This window comes from Dermochelys coriacea, chromosome 4, assembly GCF_009764565.3.
Source record: "Dermochelys coriacea isolate rDerCor1 chromosome 4, rDerCor1.pri.v4, whole genome shotgun sequence".
Classification (NCBI taxonomy): Eukaryota; Metazoa; Chordata; order Testudines; family Dermochelyidae; genus Dermochelys; species Dermochelys coriacea.
The window spans coordinates 387,670-413,374 of record NC_050071.1 but is presented as its reverse complement, the minus strand read 5'-3'; the positions used below and the strand labels follow the sequence as shown (position 1 = coordinate 413,374).

The following is a 25,705-nucleotide window of genomic DNA, read 5'->3' as shown; positions in this document are numbered from 1 at the left end:
AGAAAGAAAGAAAGAAAGAACATGTGGAAAATCAGGCTGTTGCTAGATATTAAAAGAACAACAGCAAGGATTAAGCACCAAGAATGGCGTTCTTGGGGCCCAGCTTAGAGGTTACAAAAACACTTGTGTTTAGCACAGAGGAATCCACAAGCCCAAAATAAAGAGATAAACCTGATCGTGTCTAAACTAAAGGTTTCCTGTTCTACTTACACATCTGTGGTTCCAAATGACTGATTTCTAGGTATGATGCTGATGATTTTTCATACTTGGTCCAAGCTTTACAGCATATCCTGCTGCTCTCTATGTCTCTCCAGCTGCGAGAACAACAACACAGAGAAAAAGAACAGGAGTACTTGTGGCACCTTAGAGAATAACAAATTTATTTGAGCATAAGCTTTTGTAGGCTACAGCCCACTTCATCGGATGCATGCAGTGGAAAATACAGTAGGATGATTTTATATCCACAGAGAACATGAAAGAAAGGTGTTGCCATACACACTATAACGAGAGTGATCAGGTAAGGTGAGCTATTACCAGCAGGAGAGAAGGAAAAAAGAAACAGGGTTTTCTTTTGTAGTGATAATCAAGGTGGGCCATTTCCAGCAGTTGACAAGAACCTGTGTGGAACAGTAGGGGAGAAAAATAAACATAGGGAAATAGTTGTACTTTGTGTAATGACCCATCCACTCCCAGTCTTTATTCAAGCCTAATTTAATGGAGTCCAGTTTGCAAATTAATTCCAATTCAGCAGTCTCTCACACTCAAGGAGCAACTCGAGTGGGCTTTGCAGGACATTGAGGCTTTCTCAGCAAAAGGTGGGTTTCCTGGGAGGAGGGGCTAGCGAGGGAGGAAATGGGGTAGCCCTTGGGGTCCCACCGCTGCCCCAGAGGCTCCTGTCTCTTCTCAGGAGAGGGGGCCAGAGAGCTGACGAAAGGCTGAGGAAACCTTGGCACCTGTGGAGGCTCTTTATGAAAAGGGCTCAGCCGGAGTCTCCAGGCTCCCGCAGCGCTGCCAGCCTCCCCCGGGGACAGACGGTTCCAGGGCAGCTGCCCTAGAGAAATCCTCAGTCCCAAGAGGCTTTCTCCCTGTTCATTGCAGACCCGCGGGGAGCAGCCTTCCTCAGCCCCACTCCATGCCCTGCTGCTGACAGCCGTGAAGGATCTGACAACACCCACCCTGGAGAGATTTGGAGCCGCAGAGGAAGAACTGAGGGCCATCGTATCTCTCCACGGAGACAAGATGGAGAGATGCATCCAATGAAGTGAGCTGTAGCTCACGAAAGCTTATGCTCTAATAAATTTGTTAGTCTCTAAGGTGCCACAAGTACTGCTTTTCTTTTTAAGATGGAGAGAGTAAGAGACGCCCGCAGTGGGGCAGGGGGATGCTGCGCAGAGAGGGGGATGGGAGAAGTTCCTCTTCTCAGAAACCATTCCTGGGACACTGGCATGGTATTGGGAGGTTGGCTCAGCCCCTTGCCGTTCATCGCTTGGCCGTGGGGATCCGCGGTATCAGGTTTTTCCAGTGTTCTCTGCCCGCTGGAGCTCTGACACTTCCCTGAAGACCGCCCAGCCACAATGAAAGTGTGTGACAGCCCCAGCCCTGGCAAGCCAGCACCTATAGAGTCTGCCGACGAGCCTCCACATTAGGCTCCAGAACCAGACATGGTTTCCTCAGACCTGCCGCAAGGCCTTGTTTTTCCAGCTGAAGGATCAGGAAGAATTTGGTTTGGCACTTTTCTCTCTCTCTCTCTTCCAAGCTTTCATCCTCTTGCCCATCCCCACTGGATCTAAGTGCCTCCCCTGTGAATTAGATTGGCCTAGGGAGGTTTCTGGCAGACTTCATTTCTACATCCCTTGGGTAGGAGGCTCTCAGCGTCATTTACTCTCCCTGATTAAGGACTCTGCACCGTCCTCCTGGGAGGTAGGAATTCTACCCATTTGGCACCTGGGGAATGTGAAGCCCAGACACCTCCTTAAATTGCCCAAGCCTGCGCAGCTTCTCAAGAAAGGAATTAGGGTTCACATTCCCTATGGTCCTTTCAACGTTGCCTTTAATTGCTTGACCTGGAAATAGGTGACATTCAAGCCCTTTTCCAAAGACCGCCTTCACGTGGTGCATAAGTGCAGACTTATTCCCTCCCTGGACTTTGGCTTTCCTGAAAACTCTGAGACTAATCAATGAACAGAATCTCCAGCCTGAATTTCCTCCCCAACTTGCCTGTTCCTAGGGTTTCCTGCAGGTCGTCCCTGTCTCTGCCCGAGTTCCTTCTTTCCAGCAGGTCCCTCAATCAGCAGACTGATTTGTGCAGGGCTCTAAATCCTGCTAGCAGAACAGGTCAACAGAATCCAGCCACCAGTGTTGTAACTCCTGCTCCTTGTTCGAGAGAGAAAGAGCAATGACCAATTCCTCATGGAAGAGTCCTAGGGGGTGGCTTGTCACTTTAGGGTCTGTCTACCTGTGTTGCAAACTCTGCAGCAGGAGCCTGAAAGCCTGGCCTTATGGACTTGGGCTCCCAGGGCTCACACTGTGGGGCCAAAACAGCAATGCAGACTCTTCTGGGCTTGGGCTGGAACTTGATCTCTGAAGCCGTGGGCGGAGTGTGGCTTCAGAGTCTGGGCTCCAGTCAGGTTTTGTGCGTGTTTTTGAGCTTGAAGGTGCTAACCCAGACCTCAGGAAGACTGGGGTTCCTGGACTTGTCAAAGCCTTTCTCTTGAGATTAGGGAGGAGCCAAGATGGGCAACCGAGGTCAGAGGCAGCTTGCAGAGCTGCCAGGAGGACTTCCCTGGGAGAAGGCCACTCATTGATAAATCCATCCCTCAAGTTTCTGGCGTTCTTCCAGGTTGAAGACATCATGGGAGGGATCTTAATCTGGCTCGACAACAGCTGTGATCCCAGAGCCAGAAAAGCAGCGCTCAGGGCCTTGGCCTTGCTGGCTCGCTCCCACCCCCAGGATGTGGTTCTAACCTGTGTGGCTCACACGCTCTCATCGCACAGGAAGGGAGCTGTTCTGTTATCCCCTCATCGAGTTGTGGGATTGGCAACAGACACAGAGTCTTTTCATGCCTGACAGGATGGTCCATGAGCATTTTCTTCTCTGGGGCTTCTCTGACAAGGCCTGTTCTTGGGGGCTGAGGCCAGAGCAGGCCTCAATTGCTGCAGATTGGACGAGCACTATTTGAAAATCTGGAATGTATTAGCATGGGGAAAATAATCAGTAAACTTTAAATGAAGAATTACCCATATTATTTACAATATCCAGTCAGAAGTTAGGCCTCCAAAACAATGACAAAGAAATCACACTGGGACCCAAGACAAATGTAGGCAACAGTTTATTGAAACCCCTTTCCTGGAAAGGAATTGCAGGGGGGAATTAACACATCTCTTTTCTATAGCCCAAGGGGGTAGAGTAGAATTTCTAGAGAGTTTTCAGATGTATCACCATGAGATTCTTTCTGAGAGAACTACCAAGATGACAGCCAGGTGATGGGAGTGGAGCTGTATCACTTTGAATATCTTAAGATTCATTTCTTCTGCATTATTTGAGCTCATTTATGTGTATTTCAATCATGTAAATTCTGAGATCGATATTGTCTCAATACACATACCTTTGGCAGTCATTACATGAGACAAAGGGTTTATATTCACAACTTGAAGGCAAGGAGTGCATTGGGGCAACTCCAAGGGAAATACCATTGATGGAGATATCAATCTAAATTCGACACGAGTTTTGTTATCTTCCCTTTCGCTTATATCCACGGAAATTCACCCCAACTAGTCTGCTGAAAGATAAAATCATCTAAATCTGCCTCCAAAGAACCTGAAAGGCTGAGACAGAAGGAGGACTGAGAGATGCCCACATTCAAATCAAAACGGAACGTTGAGACCTGACTGTTGCAACACGAGCCCCCACCCGACCCGAGGAGAAGGAGGCACCGACCTGTCATGTGCGATCTAATGAGCAGGGAAAGAATCTGGGAATTACCTTCTGCAAAAAGTCATCCTTTTTTTCCTCAAACACCTGTGGAAATAGCTGATTCAAGAAGTTGTTGACAGAGGGATCGTCCACGTCTCTCAGCAGCTCCTTGGGTCACCAGCCGTTGTCAACCAAAGCAGGGCAAGAATGCTGACGCCCAACACTCTTTGCTGTTGGCATCCGTGACATCACAATCAGCTTGTGCATAAACACACACAGACCCCACCCAGAGAGACACGCACCCAGAAAAGTTAGTAACATGAACAACACGGAGAGACTCACCCAAATCTCTAGGCATTTTGATTTGTGGGAGGGGGATCATAGGAGCCGACTGCATGGGTGCTCCGGGCCTGGAGAACCCAGGAGGGAAAATTAGTGGGTGTTTACCACCCACAGGCAGCCAAGCTCTGCCCTCCCCACAGTTTGTCTCTCCCGCCGGCGGCCCCACTGAGCAACTCCCCACTCTCCCTCCCCGCACTTTCTGCCCACCACAAAACAGCTGTTTCATGGAATTCAGGATGCTCCGGGAGGGTTGGTTAGGAGCGGAGACATGGCATACTTGGGGGAGGAGATGGGGAAGAGGCGGGGTGGGGGTTTGGGGGAAGCGGTGGGATAAAAGCAGGGCGGGGTGAAGCAGGGGCAGGAAGAGAGGGGGGAGAGTTTAGAGGAAGCAGTTGATTTGTGGGTGGGGCAGAGCATGGGTGGGAAAAGGTAGGGCAGAGCTTGGGGAAGGGGTGGAGGGTGGGCGGGGCCTGGGGCAAAGTAGGAGTTGAGCACCCACTGGCCAGAGGGGAAATCATAGAAGAATAGAGTTCAAAGAGACCTCAGGAGGGCATCTAATGCAACCCCCTGCTCATGGCAGGACCAACGCCAACTAAATCATCCCAGCCAGGGCTTCGTCAAACCGGGCCTAAAAACCTCTAAGGAGGGAGATTCCACCACCTCCCTTACCCATTCCAGTGCTTCACCACCCTCCTAGTGAACCTAGATCTCCCTCATTGCAACTTGAGACCATTGCTCCTTGTTCTGTCTTCTGCCATCACTGAGAACAGCCTAACTCCATCCTCTTTGGAACCTCCCTTCAGGTAGTTGAAGGCTGCTCTCAAATCCCCCCTCACTCTTCTCTTCAGCAGACTAAATCAGGCCAGGGGCAGAGACTGGCAGGGGCAGCAGGAGCAATGGGGGGGAGCGAGGTTCCCGGATCCCAGCCCTGCCCAGTCCCATTCCCTGCAGCCCCCCGCCCAGGGCAGGGACTGGCCTGGGGAGAAGGGGAAGGGCAGGGAGAGGAAGAGCCAGGTCCTGCCTCTGCCTGTTGCTCGCGCTGCTGGGGGGATGCGCTGCCCTGGGGACAGTGTCATGCGAGGGGGGTCACCCAGAGCGTCTCCTTTCATTCTGCTCTTTGGTTGCACAAGTTCATTCTTTTCAGATGCTTATAGAGTGCTGAAATTACCAGATTGACCTTGCGTCTGAGCCAGCCTGGCAGTGCCTATGTCCATCTTCAGGGTAGAAAGTCTCTGTCCAGAGTTAAAAAGTGTTATCAACTTTTGAACTAATTCAGTAGCAGAAGGATTTAGGCTGGTAACTTTACATTTGGCGCAGAGAGAATTCCTCGGTCAGACATGCTCGTCTCTCAGCTCTGGTTAAAAATGACCTGTGATGTGTGTGTGTTTTCTGAGGGCAGAATAACTCCATTCTGCACACACACTGATTTCTTCTTCCATTTGGTAAGTTTTGTTTATTAACTTAGGATCTGATTTTGCCAACACTTCCACACATGGGTGTTTTTAGCCATTTGAGCGGTTTCATTGACTTTATTAAATTGCTGTTCCTGGCCAGGTTTAAAAATGTCTCACGGATTTATTCCTGGTGACAGGGGCAGGGTCTGTGCTCTAATCAAATGACCAAACCTGGAACATTAATTGCAGGATCCTAAAATACATTTCCAAATCCATATTCAGGCAGCAGAATAAGTGGCCTGGTTATCAATAGCTCTGGATACTCAGAACGAACCCCATTGTTGCAGGCTCAGCGTTTTTGAAACTCAGGCCACTTATTGAGATAACTGAATGTTGGGCCCTACCTTGATGTTGCTCATTCGTTTGCTTGATACAAAGTTGGAGTTCCAATTTCCAGACCTGACGTGATCTTCTGGCTGGAGTGAAGGGAGGAGCTATGGGTCTCCAATCTCCAGGGAGAGGGGGAAAAAGAGATACTGAGATGTGTCCGCAGAGATAAGGAATTGGCAAAAGTGGCTCAGAAACCATGTTTCATATTTTCATGACAAATGCCACTCTGAGTTTTCACCAATCCTGTGGGCCCATGTAGAAACAAACTCACTCTTCCATATTCAGATGGGAATGAAGTAGCAGAATTGTTCCCTTTTTTCTCTCCTCTGGGAAAGGATTTGAGGGCAGTTGTTTGGTTTGTTTCTCCTTTCCTACTCCCCTTTTGATGTCCCCTTTTTTCTGCATCTCAGTGGGTGACTCCAAACCGGATCTCTCTCTGTCCCTGCAGGTGATGGGACGGTGAGTGAGATGGAGGAGGAGAACCCTCAGCTGGGAGTCCTGAGCAGGTGGAACCACACAGGACAGTTTGGGAAGATCCAAGGTGAATATTTCCCAGTGACCAGGGTTGGGAAAAACTTGTAAGACTCAGCCCAGGCCATAGAGGCAACAGGGAAAAGAGCCAGGGCCGAGAGAGGGTGAAACAGCTCACCGGAGCAGAAGGGTTGGAAAAATCAAAAAAACTACTCAGCTGACAATCCCCACTGGAGACAGACCCGATATGTTTGGTGACCCTGGGAAAAGCTTCCTTGGGAGTTCAGCCCATATTACTCCGCAGACAATCCACATGGGGAAAAACCCTATAGATGTGCGGGAAAAGCTTCTCTCCGAGCACTATGCTCATTAACCATCAGAGAATCCACACCAGCGAAACACCCTCTATATGTCTGATCCGTGGGAAAAGCTTCCAATACAGTTCAGTCCTTGCTACACATCAGAGAAAACACATTGGAGAGAAACCTATAAATGTCCCGAATGTCAAAAACCATTCAGTGGCAGCAGAAACTTTAACAGGCATCGGAAGATGCACACAGGAGAGAAGCCCTTCAAATGCACCGAGTGCGGGAAAAGCTTCAGAGAGGGCTACCACCTTGTTTCACATCAGAGAATGCACATGGGAGAGAGACCCTATGGATGCCCTGACTCTGGGAAACACTTCTCTGACACTGCTGGACTCATTATCCATCAGAGAACCCATACAGGAGAGAAGCCCTATATGTGCCCCACGTGTGGGATCAGCTTTGTTCAGCTCTCACAACTTGTTAGACACCAGAGAATCCACATGGGAGAAAAGCCCTATAAATGCCTGACCTGTGGGAAAAGCGGCAATGATAAATCACTTTTAAATCAACACCAGAGAATCCACACAGGAGAAAAATCCTCTACATGTCTGATCTGTGGGAAAAGCTTCCGATAGAGTTCAGCTTTTACCGCACATCAGAGAAGACACACTGGAGAGAAACCTTATAAATGTCCTGAGTGTGGGAAAAGCTTCAGTAACATCAGAACCTTTAACAGTCATTGGAAGATACACACAGGAGAGAAGCCCTTCAAATGCTTTGATTGTGGGAAAAGCTTCAGGAGGCGCCCAGACCTTAATACACATCAGAGAACACACACAGGAGAGAAACTCTTTAAATGCCTGATCTGTGGGAAAACATACCTGTGTCGCTTACACCTTTCTAAACATCAGAGAATCCACACAGGCAAGAAATCCTTGAAGTGCCCTGACTAGGGAAGGGCCAAGTGAATGTCTTTGCCAATTTCCCTGAACCTCAGAGCGTCAGGACAGGCTGGAGAGGCTGTTTAATGGGGATAGGCAATAGTTATAAAGCAGAGAATAAAATCACATTCCTGGAAGACAGTCGTATAGAGCAAGAGGCTGGGATAAAGTCCCCACATTGTGATGGGACTTGATTATGATTTTTCAAGAAGCTCTGAACATCCTCTGATCAACTCCTACATTTAAGTTAATTCCCCACAATTTGTCAGTTCAGGCCATAGTCTAGGAGCAGGTTGGATTCCTCATTGACACTAAGCTCTCACATAGCAGCGTCTGCAAGTAATGGTCTCTACCATCTCCCCTTCGCTAGGAGATGCTGTTCCTTCTTGGCAGACAAAAATCCAATCTCAGTTACATACAGCTTTGTCACCTCTCAGCGGGGCTGCAGCAATGTGATCTGCCTGGCCATGAAACCATCAGTGCCGAGGGACCTTCAGCTAGTGCAGAACGCTGCAGTGCATCTCCTCTGCAACACAAGCTCCTGTGAGCATATCACGCCTGTCCTCCACTCCCTGCATGGCCTGCCCACCAAATATCAAATTGTGTTCAAGATCTTGGTCCTTATCTTCAAGGTGCTCCACGGCCTGGGCCCAGGTTATTTAAAACACTTCCTAAAGTGCTGTGAAGAAGACCATAGACAGCAACTTTGCAACTCTAGCACATTGAAACTGGCCACAATAAGAGTAAAATTTAGTTGTGCAGAGACAAAACTGCCTTGGTGGCCAGACTCAGACAGTGGAATGAACTCCCCCAGGACCTAAAGACCATCACCAACCTGACCACCTTGTGCTCCTGATATAAGCCACGTTTCTTTGCCTTTGCCTTCTGTAGTATAAATACATATCAACACATGTACTTAGTGCCACAAAGAAAAGCTACCATAACCGAACTCTTCACTGCACAACTTCTCCCCCAGGAAATGATAAAAGAATGAACATATGACAGAAGGTTGCTTACAACACTCCTGAAAGGTGCTCACATAGTGTGGGGATGATCCTGGTGTAAGCATCCACACAGAACAGAATTCTGCTGCCATGCCGCTACAATTTTATTCTCTTATTCTCTGCAATTTAGCATCACAGACTCATCGCGGATTAGAGTTAAGGAGACCTCAGGAGGTATCTAGTCCAAGTTCCAGTGTTCCCTCTAATTTTTCCCACTCATGTGCGGAATGAATCTTGTTATGTGCACCACCATGGAGGTGATGTGTGACAGATCACCTCCACATTGGTGCATAGATCCAAAATAATGGGGTGGGAGAGAGGGGTGTGTTTGGGAGGGGGCTCCAGGCTGGGGCCGAGGGTTGGCATGTGGCAGTGAGGACTCTGGCTGGGGATGAGGGCTCTGGAGTGGTCCTGGGGATGCGGGATTCAGGGTGCAGGAGGGGGGCTCAAGCTGGGGCAGAAAGTTGGGGTGTGGTGGTGGCAGGAAGGTTCTGGCTATAACAAAAAATATATAAATACACTAGCCAGACTAGATTTACCATAAACTATGAACTGTTCAGCCCCAGTTTCAGCATGTGTGTTAAATTGTCTTGCTTTCAGACCCTATCTGTATAGAAATTGAATGAAAGTACAAATGTACATGAATTGAAAATTTATACATTTCATATAGGATCAAAGATACTGTTGTATTGGGACCACATGGCCTTTCCCAACTCTTCTCTATCCCTTGCAGTCTGTCTTTCACCTACTCTTTCTGCTCAGGTTGCTTTCAACAAAGGCAAGAGTAATTTTCTCTTCTTCATTCAGCTGCCTTGAGTGTTGTCGCTTTCTCCTTTGCCTTGTTGTCCTCTCATCTCAAAAAAGATTTACTGGCATTAGAAAAGGTTCAGAAAAGGACAACTAAAATGTTTAGGGATTTGGAATGGGTCCCATATGAGGAGAGATTAAAGAGGCTAGGACTTTTCAGCTGGGAAAAGAGGAGACTAAGGGGGGATATGATAGAGGTCTATAAAATCATGAGTGGTGTGGAGAAAGTGAATAAGGAAAAGTTATTTACTTGTTCCCATAATATAAGAACTAGGGGCCACCAAATGAAATTAATGGGCAGCAGGTTTAAAACAAATAAAAGGAAATTCTTCTTCACTCAGCGCACGGTCAACCTGTGGAACTCCTTGCCTGAGGAGGTTGTGAAGGTTAGGACTATAACAGGGTTTAAAATAGAACTGGATAATTTCATGGAGATCAAGTCCACTAATGGCTATTAGCCAGGATGGGTAAGGAATGGTGTCCCTAGCCTCTATTTGTCAGAGGGTGGAGATGGATGGCTGGAGAGAGATCACTTGATCATTACCTGTTAGGTTCACTCCCTCTGGGGCAGCTGGCACTGGCCACTGTCGGCAGACAGGATGCTGGGCTGGATGGACCTTTGGTCTGACCCAATATGGCCATTCTTACGTTCTTATGTTCTTGTGTTTTCAAACAACAGGTCTTGGTTTTGTTTTGGTGTTTCTCCTACCTGTGCACATTTTCATCAGCACCCTTTGGGAGCTCCTCTTCTTAGGGTGACTAAAAATCACAATTAAAATTTTTATTTAAATTATTATATTTAAATATAGGGTTTTTTTGAAAATTTAAATCAAATTTCTTATCTACATATTGCTAGTTCTTCTCTTCCATTTTATGGTCTTAAATTGTCAAAATGGATGTTTTCTATTTGTTTTTTTTCATTTCCTAAGTGTTAATAAGATTTTGGATTTTATGTAAATTTTTATGTAAATTTTTCTACTAAGAAGTTTCAAACTTAAAATGCTCATCTGTGCTGAAAAAGACAAGCCCAAGGCCTCATTAATATCCCCTATTATGAGACTATACAGACGCAGAATTGAAAATCAAGATGCCTGTGCTCTGCGCCTCCTTGGTCAAGCTTTGAGATCTACTAGTGAAAAGCGACGTGTAAGAGCGAGATGATTTCTGGCCAGTACACTGTACTTCCACAAGTAAAGAGCTGAAATGCTTCAACCATCAGGTTTTGCAGTTTGAAGTCAATAGGACTTGTGCCCTAAGCATTCTCAAAAACCCCTCCCTTAGATGGCTAAAGGCAGGCTGAAGAGCCTAATTTTGGGCTCCACTTTTTGAAAACTTTGGCCTGTATAAAAAAATTGCTATCATAAATTACTGAGAGTTTAAATAACTTTTTATTGTTAAAACAAAATTTTTACTGTTGAAGTGACAGATTTTATGCCACTACACGACAAGTTCTTAATAAAAATACACTGAGTCCCTGATGCTGCAAATGCTGACTGAACTTTAAACAACGGGACTGTTTCTATGCGTAAAGTTATGTGTCTGTTTAAGTGTCTGAAGGATCTGGGAATTAATTTTCAATATTTGGATTTTTGCATATAGCAATTTTATAAAATTATGAGACCCAGTGGCTGGGAGGTGTGGGGGCTGCGGGCTCTGGGGTGGGGATGGGATGGGGATGAGGCGTTTGGGGTGCAGACAGGGAAGGATTAATGCAGGGGTTTTAGGGGCTGCAGCCTTGGGCTAAGGGGGACTCCTCAAAAAGACCTCCAGGCTGCCAGAAGTGCAGATCTTTTGGTGGGGTCCCCTTAGCCCGGGACCCTGGGCTGCAGCTACTAATGTCCCTGTGTCCGGCCCTTCCTAGCGGGGAGCAAGGAGGCAGCTTCGTGCTCTGCGGTCCCTCCCGCACCGTGCTGGGCTGGAGCTGGAGCTGGAGCTGTGAGTGCCTGGAAGCTCCACCCGCTCGCTGCCCTTGCCTGCAAGCTCCACCCCCGCAGCTCCCATTGGCCGGGAATCGTAGCCAATGGGATCTGTGGGGGTGGTGCCTGCAGACAAATGCAGGGCACCCCAAGGAGCAACCTCCCCGGCGGGGGCTGCAGCCAGGGGCGTCCGTGCCATGCCGGGAGCTGCAGGGTCACTCCGGGAGGAGCAGCGCAGGGCCAAGGCAGGCAAGGTTCCTTCCTCAACCCCAGTGTGCCACCAAATGGGAGCTGCCCCAGGCAAGCATCCCACACCTCAAGCCCCAGCCCTGAGCCCCCTCCCGCACCCTAACTCCCTCCTAGACCCCACATCCCCACCCCAACCTTCTCCCTGAGCCCCCTCCCACACCCTAACTCCCTCCCAGAGCCCCACCCCAACCTCCTGCCCTGAGCCCCCTCTGCACCCTAACACCCTCCCAGAGCCCCACCCCCAACTTCTGCCCTGAGCCCCCTCCCGCACCCTAACTCTTTCCGAGACCGCCACCCCACCCCAACCTCCTGCCTGAGCCCCCTCCCGCATCCTACCTCCCTCCCAGACCCCCACCCCAACCTCCGGCCCTGAGACCCCCCTGCCTCCCAGAGCCCCACCCCGTGCCCCGAGCCACAACCCGCAGCCTAACTCCCTCCCCGAGCCCCACCCCCATCTCCTTCCTGAGCCCCCTCCCGCACCCTAACTCCCTCCCAGAGCCCCACCCCAACCTCCTGCCCTGAGCCCCCTCCCACACCCTATCTCCCTCCCAGAGCCTCACCCCAACCCCTGCCCTGAGCCCCTCCCGCACCCTAACTCCCTCCCAGATCCTCACCCCAACCTCCTGCCTGAGCCCCCTCCCTCAATCTAACTCCCTCCCAGAACCCGACCCTCTGGCCTGAGCCCCCTCCCGTACCCTCTCTCCCACACCCCCAACCCATCCCAACCTCCTACCCTGAGACCCCTCCCACACCCTAGCTCCCTCCCTGAGCCCCACCCTAACCTCCTGCCCTGAGCCCCCTCCCGCACCCTAACTCCTTCCCAGAGCCGCACCCCCACCCCTGCCCTGGGCCCACTCCTGCACCCTAGCTCCCTCCCAGAGGCCACCCCAACCTCCTGCTCTGAGGCCCCTCCCGCACCCTAACTCCCTCCCAGAGTCCCACCCCTGCCCTGAACCCCCTCCTGCACCCTAATTGCCTCCCAGAGGCCACCCCCACCTCCTGCCTGAGCCCCCTCCCGCAACCTATCTCCCTCCCAGACCCCCACCCCAGTCTTCTGCCCTGAGCCCCCTCCTGCTCCCTAGCTCTCTCCCCCACCCAGATTTCTTTTGGCCCAATCCTGCAGTTTGTCTATCCAGCATAGGGATAGGGTCCAACGTTTCATTTCAACTTGATCACACGTTAATTAATAAAATGGATCCATTCAGGAGCAATAATGGTCTCCATGAGGTTTGAAATGCAATGTCCTGAGCTTGGCCTTGGGGTGACGGTTTATTTGTGACTTTCCTGCTGTGAAGGAGGAGGAATAACATGGGTCTGAGTTTCTCAGATTCATTCGTCTGCAGAGGAGAAGAATGTGAGAATGGGTGTGAGGTGAATGGGGTGAGATGGGACCTTCAGGAAAGTCTCTTGACGTGTTTCTTTTAAATTAAGTAGTCTAGCGGGGCTCTGCTGTTTATTCCCTACAGGTATCATGCATTCCTAGATCTAGAAGGTTTAGCTCAGTAGTCCTGAACCTGTGGCCTGTGGGCCACTTGCAGCCCAATCAGCACATAGCTGTGGCTCATGTGACATCCTCAGGGGCATTCAGGTAGTATTTGTGTTGTGTGGATGCAGCCCACATAAGGAGGGGGCTCAGGACTGGGGCAGAGTGTTGGAGTTCTGGGGTTGTGGGCTCTGGGGTGGGGTAGGGGCTGAGGAGTTTGGGGTGCAGGAGGGGGCTCAGGACTGGGGCAGAGGGTTGGAGTGTTGGGGGAGAGGGCTCCAGCTGGGGTTGCGGGCTCTGGGGTGGACCCGGGGATGAGGGGTACAGGCTGCAGCGGGGAGTGAGGAGTCCCCCCAGCCCTCTCTCTGTGCAGCAGCCCGGGGCCAAGGGAGAGGCACCTCTGCCCTGCACAGCCTTGATGGCCTGCTGCACAGCCGCGCAGCTTAGAGGGAACTTAGGTTGCTGCCAGGCAGCATGAAGGGAACACCACCGTGTGGTGCGATCCCCACAATCATTGATACAAACAGGCTGCTCCACGTGTCATGGGCGTCACACAGCCAGACAGCTTTGGACGGGTTGGGAGACACCCCCAGTGATGCCCTGGATGTATGGCTGGAGGAGGAGGAGGAGGAAATTGTGCACTTACCTCTGCATGATATTTTCCTGGAGTGGCTTCCCTGGGTGGAGTGCCATTTCTGGGCTTGGCCGACTAGCATGGGCTGGTGGGGCAGGAGCGTGCTGCAGAGCTGGGAGGAACGGCAGTGGGAACTGAACGTGAGGAGGTTGAAGTGTAGGTTCCTAGAGACCTGTGCAGCGCTCAGCCCGGAGCTGCAGGGGTGGAGTCCTGACACGAGAGTTCCCCTCGGCACCAAGAAGCATGTTACACAGCCCTTCAAGCTAGCACTTGATGCGGTTGCACCACACAGGATGTGACAAGGGGTCTCTCTGTCCCAGAATCTTTCCAACCCTGAATATTTTCCCATTATCCACCCCTTCAGCTCCCACTAGAGGTCAGGTGTGTGTGAGCCCAAGAGAGTACAATAGCACATGTATATCGGTGCCTTGACTGGGAGCCCATCCATCACTGTCCCTAGGAGTGGGCTGGGTGTCTGCTTTCCTCCAAATGTTCAGTCACAAAATTCACGCTCTGAGGTTGAGCTACAGGTTGCCTGTAGGCCTCATAGGCACAAGGAGGTGGCATTCCCTCTGGCTGGGCTTTCACCAAGTTAATCCTTTGAGCATTTTGCCCACTTATGCTCTGTTTTTTTGCAGATATTACATCAGGTCTTTGAGATCCCTTGGATGAGGTCTACCCGTATCAGCCGCTCTCCCCACTTTGGGTTTATCTGAGTCTCACTTCTGGGTTGCCTCCATTGGTTCCCTTTCCCCAGTCCCCTTTGAGTCTCTCTCGATACACAAAGTGACTGTCCACAAACTCTTCTGCCAACCTGCTTGCACTACGCAGAGCCTGAGGCTTCTTGTCCACTAACCATCTTTTAAGCTAGTGGGGACAGAGCTCATAGAGTTGTTCCAAACCAACCAGATTGTACAAATTCTCCAGTATAGTGACACCTGCACCCTTACCTCATTTGTGGAGATACTCTCCCATCAGGATGGTGGCTTCTATATATGTCACAACCTGGGTCTTCTGCACACCCCAAGACCTTTTCTTATAACCCCAGGTGCCAAATCATACTTAATCAGTAAAGCCTTTTTGAACCATTCATAGCCACCACTATCAACTCCATCCATTCGGCTGTATGCCTTTGTACCTCTAGGGCCAAGTACGGGAGTGAGACTGTGTAGTTGTTTGCAGGATCAACCAGGTTCAAATCACATGCCTTCTCAAAGGCTATGAGGTAGGCATCCATATCCCCCCTCCTTATCTGGAGCAACCATTTAGGATCTAGGCTCCCTGTGGACTTGGCATCCCAGGGTCTTTCCCCACTTTCCCCTCTGTGGGTCCTCTTGCCCCTCCACTTCTCTAGCTGTAGTTCATGCTTTTCCTGCTTCTCCTCATGCTCTGCTAGCTCCTTCGCCTTCAGCTGCAGCTCCCACCGCTTCTAATCTATCAAAGGGGACCTGAATCATGAGGGCACCCTGCTGGAGGGGAACTGGCTCTTGGGGACATCCTGCTGCTGCCTCTGTTGCTCTCACGCCTCACTAGAAAACCCACCTGGGTCTGGAACCTGTTTCTTGGTCCTTTCATCTGTCTCCAGAAGGCTTAGCCCTCTCCCTGGACAGGGTTTGTCATGCTCTTCTTAGGGAGGTGGCCTAACCAGCGTCTAACGAGGGCCTAGGTTATATGCCATTTTCTTATTTCCTTTGACTACTCTTGCTTTATTGCTGCAAGTCACTTATTGCAAAATACTACCGGTGCATTCATAGATTCATAGATTCATAGATACTAAGGTCAGAAGGGACCACTCTGATCATCTAGTCCGACCTCCTGCACAGCGCAGGCCACAGAATGTCACCCACCACTCCTATGAAAAACCTCACCCATGTCTGAGCTATTGAAGTCCTCAAATCATGGTTCAAAACTTCAAGGAGCAGAGAAGCCTCCCTCCAGTCAACCATGCCCCATGCTACAGAGGAAGGCAAAAAAAACCTCCAGGGCCTCTCCAATCTGCCCTGGAGGAAAACTCCCTCCCGACCCCAAACATGGCAATCAGCCAAACCCTGAGCACATGGGCAAGATTCACCAGCCAGATACCCAGGAAAGAATTTTCTATAGTAAATCGATCCCATCCATCTAATATCCCATCTCAGGGGATTTGGCCTATTTACCCTGAATATTTAAAGATAAATTACTTACCAAAATCCCATTATCCCATCATACCATCTCCTCCATAAACTTATCGAGTAGAATCTTAAAACCAGATAGATCTTTTGCCCCCACTGCTTCCCTTGGAAGGTTATTCCAAAACTTCACTCCTCTGATGGTTAAAAACCTTCGTCTGATTTCAAGTCTAAACTTCCTGGTGGCCAGTTTATACCCATTTGTTCTTGTGTCCACATTGGTGCTGAGCTGAAATAATTCCTCTCCCTCTCCTATATTTATCCCTCTGATATATTTATAGAGAGCAATCATATCTCCCCTCAACCTTCTTTTAGTTAGGCTAAACAAGCCAAACTCCTTAAGTCTCCTTTCATAAGACAAGTTTTCCATTCCTCGGATCATCCGAGTAGCCCTTCTCTGTACCTGCTCCAGTTTGAATTCATCCTTTTTAAACATCGGAGACCAGAACTGCACACAGAATTCTAGGTGAGGTCTCACCAGTGCCTTGTATAACGGTACTAAAACCTCCTTATCCCTACTGGAAATGCCTCTCCTGATGCATCCCAAAACCGCATTAGCTTTTTTCACAGCCGTATCACATTGGCAGCTCATAGTCATCCTATGATCAACCAATACTCCAAGGTCCTTCTCCTCTTCCGTTACTTCTAATTGATGCGTCCCCAACTTATAACTAAAATTCTTGTTATTAATCCCTAAATGCATAATCTTACACTTCTCACTATTAAATTTCATCCTATTACTATTACTCCAGTTTACAAGGTCATCCAGATCCTCCTGTATAATATCCCGATCCTTCTCCGAATTGGCAATACCTCCCAGCTTTGTATCATCTGCAAACTTTATTAGCACACTCCCACTTTTTGTGCCAAGGTCAGTAACAAAAAGATTAAATAAGATTGGTCCCAAAACCGATCCCTGAGGAACTCCACTGGTAACCTCCCTCCAACCTGACAGTTCGCCTTTCAGTAGGACCCGTTGCAGTCTCCCCTTTAACCAATTCCTTATCCACCTTCTGATGTTCATATTGATCCCCATCTTCTCCAATTTAACTAATAATTCCCCATGTGGCACGGTATCAAATGCCTTACTGAAATCTAGGTAAATTAGATCCACTGCATTTCCTTTATCTAAAAAATCTGTTACTTTTTCAAAAAAGGAGATTAGGTTGGTTTGGCACGATCTACCTTTTGTAAAACCATGTTGTATTTTGTCCCATTTACCATTGACTTCAATGTCCTTAACTAATTTCTCCTTCAAAATTTTTTCCAGGACCTTGCATACTACAGATGTCAAACTAACTGGCCTGTAGTTACCTGGATCACTTTTTTTTCCTTTCTTAAAAATAGGAACTATATTAGCAATTCTCCAATCATTCGGTACTATTCCTGAGTTTACAGATTCATTAAAAATTCTTGCTAATGGGCTTGCAATTTCAGGTGCCAATTCCTTTAATATTCTTGGATGAAGATTATCTGGGCCCCCCGATTTAGTCCCATTAAGCTGTTTCAGTTTCGCTTCTACCTCTGATATGGTAATATCTACCTCTATATCCTCCTTCCCATTTGTCATGCTACCATTATCCCCAAGATCCTCTTTAGCCTTATTAAAGACTGAGGCAAAGTATTTGTTTAGATATTGGGCCATGCCTAGATTATCTTTAACCTCCGCTCCATCCTCAGTGTTAAGCGGCCCCACTTCTTCCTTCTTAGTTTTCTTCTTATTTATATGGCTATAGAACCTTTTACTATTGGTTTTAATTCCCTTTGCAAGGTCCAACTCTACTCGACTTTTAGCCTCTCTGACTTTATCCCTACATCTTCTGACCTCAATTAGGTAGCTTTCCTTGCTGATCCCTCCCATCTTCCACTCCCTGTATGCTTTCTGCTTCTTCATAATCACCTCTCTAAGATGCTTGCTCATCCAGCTTGGTCTACAACTCCTTCCTATGAATTTTTTCCCCTTTCTTGGGATACAGGCTTCCGATAGCTTCTGCAGTTTTGATTTAAAGTAATCCCAGGCCTCAACTGCCTTTAGATCCAAAAGTTCTTCAGTCCAATCCACTTCCCTAACTAATTGCCTTAATTTTTGAAAGTCAGCCCTTTTGAAATCAAAAACCCTAGTTGCAGATTTATTTTTGTTAATCCTTCCATTTAGTTTGAACTGAATTAGCTCATGATCACTTGAGCCAAGATTGTCCCCTGCAACCATTTCTTCTATGAGGTCCTCGCTACTCACCAAAATTAAATCTAAAATGGCATCCCCTCTAGTCGGTTCAGCAACTACTTGATGAAGGAATCCATCAGCTATCGCATCTAGGAAAATCTGAGCCCTATTATTATTTCTAGCACTGGTCCTCCAGTCTATATCTGGGAAGTTAAAGTCTCCCATGATCATGCAGTTTCCATTAGTATTTACTTTATTAAAGACATTAAAAAGGGCTCTATCCATAACCAAATTAGATCCCGGAGGTTTATAGCACACTCCAAGCACTATCGCAGGAGAGGCTTTACTAGTTTTCTTCCCCAATGTAATTTTTGCCCAGACAGACTCTGTCTTATCCATTGCATCGCTTCTTATTTCTTTACATTCTAACTCATCGTTGATATACAATGCTACTCCACCCCCTTTACCTTTGTTTCTGTCTTTCCTAAAGAGCACATACCCTTCAATACCTGTAGTCCAGTCATGACTACTATTCCACCATGTTTCTGTTATCCCTATAATATCTGGTTTCACTTCATGCACCAGTAGCTCTAGTTCCTCCATTTTGTTACCTAGACTCCTCGCATTGGTGTATAAACATCTTAATTTTTGCTGTTTGGCCTCGCTCACATTTTGTACCCTATTAGGCACAGTCATTCTACAGCCAGTATAACCTATTAGACTAGTATCCACACCGCCCTCGCTCCTTATATACATTCTCCTACCCATGGCTGTATCCTTTCTTACTTCATCTTCTTCCCTCTCAATGCTAAAATCTGGCGTGGAGATTTTCTGGACATCTCCCATCCATCTCCCCCCAATTCCTAGTTTAAAGCTCTCTTTATCAGTTGTGCCAGCCTCGATCCTAGAAGTCTATTTCCTTCCCTACTCAGATGAAGTCCATCCCGAGAGAACTGACCTCTGTCCGTGAATGCCTCCCAGTGGCCATACATCCCAAAGCCCTCCTTATAGCACCACTGCCTAAGCCATCTGTTGACAGTCATAATCTTGTCACACCTTTGTTGCCCTTCTCTAGGAACAGGAAGGATCCCGCTAAAGATCACCTGAGCCTCAATTTCCTTAAGCGTCTTCCCCAGCCTAGCACAGTCTCCCTTGATACTTTCCAGCAAGAATCTGGCTGTATCATTTGTTCCCACATGAAGGATAATTAGGGGATTCTTTCCCGCTCCCTTGAGGATCCTTTTCAACCTCAGGTCTACATCCCGTATCTTAGCACCCGGAAGACAGCACACCCTTCTATTCTCAGGATCAGCTCTAGTTACAGGCCTGTCTATTCTTCTCAATAAAGAGTCCCCGATCACATAGACCTGCCTTTTCCTGGTGACAGTGCTATTCTCCAGTCTCTCCCCTGTTCCCTCTGGCTGCAAGTTCTTTCCATTCCTATTTTCCCTTACAATTCTCTTCAACCCATCCTGTATCCTCCTGGGGCTCATATTTGGTGTAGTCTCCCTTCACTCTTCCCCTTTTTCTATAGGGCTAGCCTCTCTTCTCTTCTTCCTTACCCTTCCACCTTCAGCGACTACCTGCTGAGCCCCTTCATTTTCCAACTCTGCAAACCTGTTCCTAAGCTCTATTTCTCCTTCACTAGCCCGTCTTTTCCTCTGCCTGGTTCTTTGAGTCACATGTTTCCACTGACCACTTTCCTCATCCAGTCTCTCCTCAAAATTCCCCAGCCCTGCTTCCATCCGTGAGTCTGAGCTTTTCCCTTCAGATACCTCATATCTTTGCTCCATCATCTGCTCAAACCCCTTCCTAAACTCAACCAGACTTTCCACCTGCATCTCCAAACCTCGGATCTTTTCCTCCATCAGCTCTATCAGACGGCATTTCATGCAGACAAAACTCTTACCGGTTCCCCCCTCCAGGATCATGTACATACCACAGCTTCCACATCCAGTCATCCTCAATGTGTCTTTCACTGCAGGAGTCACTCCCACAGCTTCCTCTGTATCTGTCATCTCCTTCCCACCTAAATCCTGTTAATCTGGGAAACACAAGCCACACCAAAAAGACCACCCCCCCAGCAAAAGCAAACCCCAAACAAGCACAATCCAAACCCCCCTTCCAAACTCCCACTCAAACTCCCCTGTTTAGAGCTCTGTTTGCTAGCTCCTGTGCCGCTGCAGCTGTCTGTGCCGCTGCCTGACTGGCTGGCTACCTTTATAGGGCCCCTAGTCAGAAGCCCCACCCCCTAGGCAGGGCTCAGCTGCTCTCTCAGCACAAAGCATTCAGCATCCCACCTCTGCCACCAACTGTCATGGATCCACGGGATCAGTTCTACACCCCCAGCTTTGGAACAGGCTCTAGGAGGAATCCCTTCAGTCTACCAGACCCTCCAGGGGGCCCACTCGTCCTTCAGGATAAGCAACACTGCTTCACTGCCTCCTTAGATTGGACCTTTAGCACTGCTGGGTCACAGCGGGATCTTTGTTCAGCAAGTCCTACTGTGATGGACTATGTCCTGGTAGAGACTTGTCCGCTCTTCAGGGATTAATGCACCTCAGCAAGCATTTGCAGTGACACTCACATCATGTTGTCAAAACAGTCGGGTCTATTAATCAACTGGACACAGCATAGGACGTCCTTAGGTTGGCACAGAGAACTGAAGGTTAAAGCACAGTTCAAGTCCATTCTGGTTAGCCCAGAGCACAGCCAAGTTGTAGTGAACCCCATTGCTCAAGTTCTGTCTGTCTCTCAGTCTGACCTCCTTGGTCAGACTCCAGGGGAAAGCCTGACTCCTTCCAGCAACGAGCTTTGATCCCCCATCTCACACCTTTCCCATCTTTGTTCTCGAGCTGGGGGATGTTGCTCAGCTTCCCTGTTGTGAGGTGGGGAAATCCATCTTCTCTGGGTCATTGGCTGCTAGGCAACAATATCTTGGTGATGGGCTTTGCCATTGTCTTCACACTGGGGCTTGCCTCAGTCATTCTTTTCCCAATGACCCATTTAGTCTCAGCTAGGTAACATTCATACCCATGTCTCTTAGCCTGCCCTGAGAGCAAACAGTCCTCTGTCTCTCACTGGTATCAAGGCAACATTTAGGGGTCATGTAAATTAATACAGAACATTCCCACTTCATGAGACAGCGCTCTGGTCAGACTGAGCGCTCCGGGGGCAGGGACCTGTCTGTCCTCTTTGTCTGTAGAGCTCCTAGCACCACAGGGCCCCGATCCTGACTGGGGCCTCTAGGCACTGCTGTGTTTTAAACAAATAATACCAGTAATGGTATAACGGATAATAACATGCAAGGGCTTGATCAAAGCTGTCTAACCTTTACTGAGACCCTTTCCACAGCATTCAACGTGGGGAGAAATACAAGGGTGGGAATTACACACACACATCCATCCTCCAGAGTTTGTCCAGCTGTACTTGGAAATGGGTTGAAGTGGCTGCACTGGACTGGTGCCCAGGAGAGGCTGCACCAGGCCTGGGGGTAGCGGTTGCTTGTGGCCAGGTGGTATTAGAGCACATGGCCATGGTAAAAGGGCAGATCTGGGAGGGAACCTGTCATGATTACAGGATTACCTGCACCTCTGGCCCCTCTCTGGGCTCTCTGAGTGAACCCTTTCAGTGTCCGGGCTTGTAATGGCATGGTAAACTGTACTATACAGTTCAGCCACTAGGTGGTGCTGTGTGTAACAGACCTTATATAAAAAGAAAAGGAGGACTTGTGGCACCTTAGAGACTAACAAATTTATTTGAGCATAAGCTTTCATGAGCTACAGCTCACTTCATCGGAAGCTCATGCTCAAATAAATTTGTTCGTCTCTAAGGTGCCACAAGTCCTCCTTTTCTTTTTGCGAATACAGACTAACACGGCTGCTACTCTGAAACCAGACCTTATATAAGAAAACCTCTGCCATGCCAGGCAGAGCATTAAAGGATCTTGTGGCAGGCGCATCTGTGGTGTCTCTCTGAGCTGGAGGCTCTGTAGCCAGGCCAGCTCTAGTACTGGAGCCTGACTTGCTGGCAGCAGCCCTGGAACCTACCATCTCCCAGGGGTACATGATAGGCCTTGTACCTGTGTTTCCATGTGTATATATATATCTGCCCATTTGAAGTTTTCACTTCATGCATCTGATGAAGTGGGTTCCAGCCCATGAAAGCTTATGCCCAAATAAATTTGTTAGTCTTTAAGGCGCCACAGGATTCCTCATTGTTTTTGCTGAAACAGACTAACATGGCTATCCTTCTCAAACATGTTTAATAGTGAGGGTAATTAACTATTGGAACCATTTACCCAGGATCGTGGTGGATTTTCCATCACTGACAAATTTTAAATCAAGAGCGGATGATTTTTTTAAAAAAATATCTGCTCTAGTTCGAGCAGGAATTATTGTGGGGCAGGTCCCTGGTCTGTGTTACACAGGAGTCCAGACAAGCTGATCACAACAGTCCCTTCTGGCCTTGGAATCTGTGAACCTGTGAAAACAATGATCAAATCCAGGTCACAACTGAGACTGACTCCATAAGTCGGTGGGTTAACAATGATGTTGGTTTGGGTCATCAGCTCCTTAAATCATCCAATTAATAGAGGAGATGATCAGATCCTGCGGCTAATATAAGAAAGCACTGCTTTCCTTTCATCCTGCAGCAGGAGATGGGAGAAGGCGGCTGTTTTGATTTAAGGAAATCCTGTTTAGATACCAGAGACACTGGAACCGAGGTGGGTGGGGGTGGCGGAGGCTAGCGCTCCCTCAAGGGCAGTATTATGAGGCTGGGGAAGTATTATGAGACTGATCTAGTTTTTGCCCCCATGCTTTGTTCCACTCAGGCTGGGTGGGGCTCCATGGCTTTGGCATGCAAGAGTCTAGTCTCCTGTGGGCTGCAATAGTTTGGTTTAATCTTCGATGTTGGGCTTGATCTGAGCGTGCTGGGTGTGTTGGTGCCCTGTGATATAGAGGAGGTCTGACTGGATGATCTCATGGTCCCTTCTGGCCTAAAACTCTAAATGTAGCTGGTGTAGGACATACCTGTCGTTTTGGATTTAGGTTAAACCTTCCTGGATGTTGTGAACCCCATGATCAACACTCATCCAGAGAACCGGAGCTCCCTCCATTCCTCTGACTCCATTTCTTTCACCAATAATGTCACGGAACATGGTTACTGGTTAGGAATCAGCTTTCTTGGAGCCTTTTATCCAGTTTGGATAATGTGATGTTTTGGGACAGGGTTTGACACATGTTCTTACCCCTTCCACTCATCAATGATGGTCAGTTGATAAATTACAGTACTAAGAATCAGGAAACATTCATTGATTATGTGCAATTACAGGTGTTAATTAGAACTGAACAAAAGTTTTCATTCAAAAAATATCTTGAGGAAATTTGGCCCATTTACAAAAAGAGATTTTTTTGTGAAAATATTTGGATTTTCTTGAGATTTTTTTTTTTGCATTATTACAAAATTTCCAACTTAAATCTTTTATTTGGGTGGAGGGGTCCTATGATGTATTGTTTATTGGGTTCTGTTCTATTCTATGTAGCTTCTTACACCACACTCATCACCATAATATCAGGATTTCTTCTGCTTTGCCAATTTGAGCCCTCAGCTTTAGTCAAATGGTAGGATTTTCAAAACTGAAAATATTCATTCTGGAAAAGTCCAAGTTTTGCAAAGAATAAAAAATTAATGGAAAATATTTAAAAATGAAAAATTAGTCTATTTTGGAAAAACAACAGAACAAAAAACGTCTTTGACCAGTGAGAGGTGCTATCCCCACAATGCCATATCTTTGGGATACAGCGTGATTGGGGAGTAGACCCAGAAGAAAGGGTGGAGCTTCCCAGTGAAAGAGGAGGTGAAAATGTAGATTGGGGCCTCTATACCAGGATGATAAAATGACACCACGCCCCGCTCATAGTCCAGATACACTCCGATCTTCCCGGGGCTTCTGGTCAGGGGCAGGAGGGTCTCTGGGGAGGTGCGAGCCCGGTAATGGCTCCCACACTGATCCAGAGCCCAGATCCTCTCCTCAGGAGAAAAGCTAATCCAGCCCTTCCTCCTGACAGATTCTCTGGCCACCCCCACAGCCCAGGTCCTACCGCCCCCAACCTCTACCTCCCAGTAGTGTCTCTCTGAGGTGAATCCTTCCAAGCCCAGCACGCAGGTTTCACTGTCAAATCTCTCGGGGTTGTCAGGCACGTCCTGCTGCAGGCCCCTCCATTTCACAGATCGCCGATTCTCAGAGACCATGAGGCTGGGATGCGCCGTGTCCGGATCCAGACTCACCATCGCTGTAGAGATGGGACAGAGCATCAGGGACAGAGCCCAGCCCATCTGTTGACTCCATGGGTGCTACAGGGCTGGAACACACACAGGGAAAAATTAGTGGGTGCTCTGCACCCACAGGCAGCCAAGCTCCGCTCCCCCACCTCACCTCACCTAACCTCTGCCTCCTCCCCTAAGCATGCTGTGTCCCTGCTTCCCCTAACTCCCAGTGCCTGCCGCCACAAAACAGCTGTTTCGTGGCGTAACAAGCTCTGGGAGGGAGGGGGAGGAGTGGGAACCTGGCACACTCAGGGGTGGAGGCGGAGCCGGGGAGGGGATTTGGGGAAGGAGTCCATAAGGGCAGGGAGGGGGCAGAGTTGGGGCGGGGACTTTGGGGAAGTGGTTGGAATGGGGGCGGGGCAGGGTTGGAGTCAGGGCAGGGCTGGGGGCAGAGGAGGGGTCGAGCACCCACTGGCACCAGCAGAAGTTGGTACCTATGCCCATCAAGGCTGTTTCCCATCCTCCCGCCAGCTCTGTCTTGGCTAGGACACGCTCTGATTTCCCGCCTCTAACTCCCAGGGATCTGCTTCTCTGCATTTTACTGCAGCTCTCCTCCCAGGCAATCGGGGCAAATAGTTCCCCTGAAAGAGCTGGAGATGCCTCTAGCTTTCATTGAGCCTGTCTTTAATCTCTACAAAGGCCCCAATAAGGAACAAGCTCAGGTGTTACACACACGGACATCATTTCAACCATTAAAAGAACTCAGTAGTCACCTACCCCAAAATCTGTTCTGTGGGGCCGCTACCACGTCTCCACAGCTAAGACAGCAACTGAGTTTCCAATCTACGCCTGAGTGGGAGCCCTCTATTCTAATACCCACAGAGTCGTATTAGACTCAAATTTGGTAGATTTGGTCCAGGTCTGAGGTAGAATTTTTTCTACCAAATTTGAACTGAATTGGCCAAAGGGCTACTGATTGACAACTCCGTAAAAACAGAGATTTCACCAGAGTCCAGAAAGCATTAATACAATTACCCGCAGCTAGTTAAGGTAATTTACACAGTTTCCTAGAACCCTTCTAGTTCATGAAGTTAATTAATAACAACACAACACATGAGACCATATGTGTCTAGTAGAACCCCAACTCTGAACCATAATTACTAACTTCTGCGAGCACCTACCCCCCTGAACTGACACCAGGTAAATTCCCGGCCTTAGGAGCACTCTGAGTTATTGCAGTTACACTGGAGG

The 25,705-nt window shown here is 48.5% G+C and overlaps 1 protein-coding gene and 3 long non-coding RNA genes across 10 annotated transcripts in view; 1 reads left to right on the top strand and 3 right to left on the bottom strand.

Moving 5' to 3' along the window:
• LOC122460083 lies at nt 1-24,897 on the top strand. The gene is made up of 3 exons (XR_006281156.1): nt 1-127; nt 7,838-7,840; nt 24,886-24,897. It is a non-coding gene; the product is annotated as an uncharacterized LOC122460083 (long non-coding RNA).
• Nucleotides 9,401-15,709, bottom strand: LOC122460087. The gene is made up of 3 exons (XR_006281160.1): nt 13,865-15,709; nt 10,115-10,329; nt 9,401-9,617 (listed from the first exon to the last, which is right to left on the bottom strand). It is a non-coding gene; the product is annotated as an uncharacterized LOC122460087 (long non-coding RNA).
• Nucleotides 21,497-22,398, bottom strand: LOC122460088. Its single transcript, XR_006281161.1, has 2 exons — nt 22,084-22,398; nt 21,497-21,888 (listed from the first exon to the last, which is right to left on the bottom strand). It is a non-coding gene; the product is annotated as an uncharacterized LOC122460088 (long non-coding RNA).
• LOC119854952 (butyrophilin subfamily 3 member A3-like) overlaps nt 23,470-25,705 on the bottom strand; it is a 43,408-nt gene continuing 41,172 nt past the window's right edge. For all 7 annotated transcript variants that reach the window (XM_043514007.1, XM_043514008.1, XM_043514011.1 and 4 more), the window contains one exon: nt 23,470-24,480. In XM_043514007.1, the coding sequence (XP_043369942.1) occupies nt 23,957-24,480 (524 nt within the window). In that variant the 3' untranslated portion in view covers nt 23,470-23,956. The remainder of the gene's footprint in view (nt 24,481-25,705) is intronic.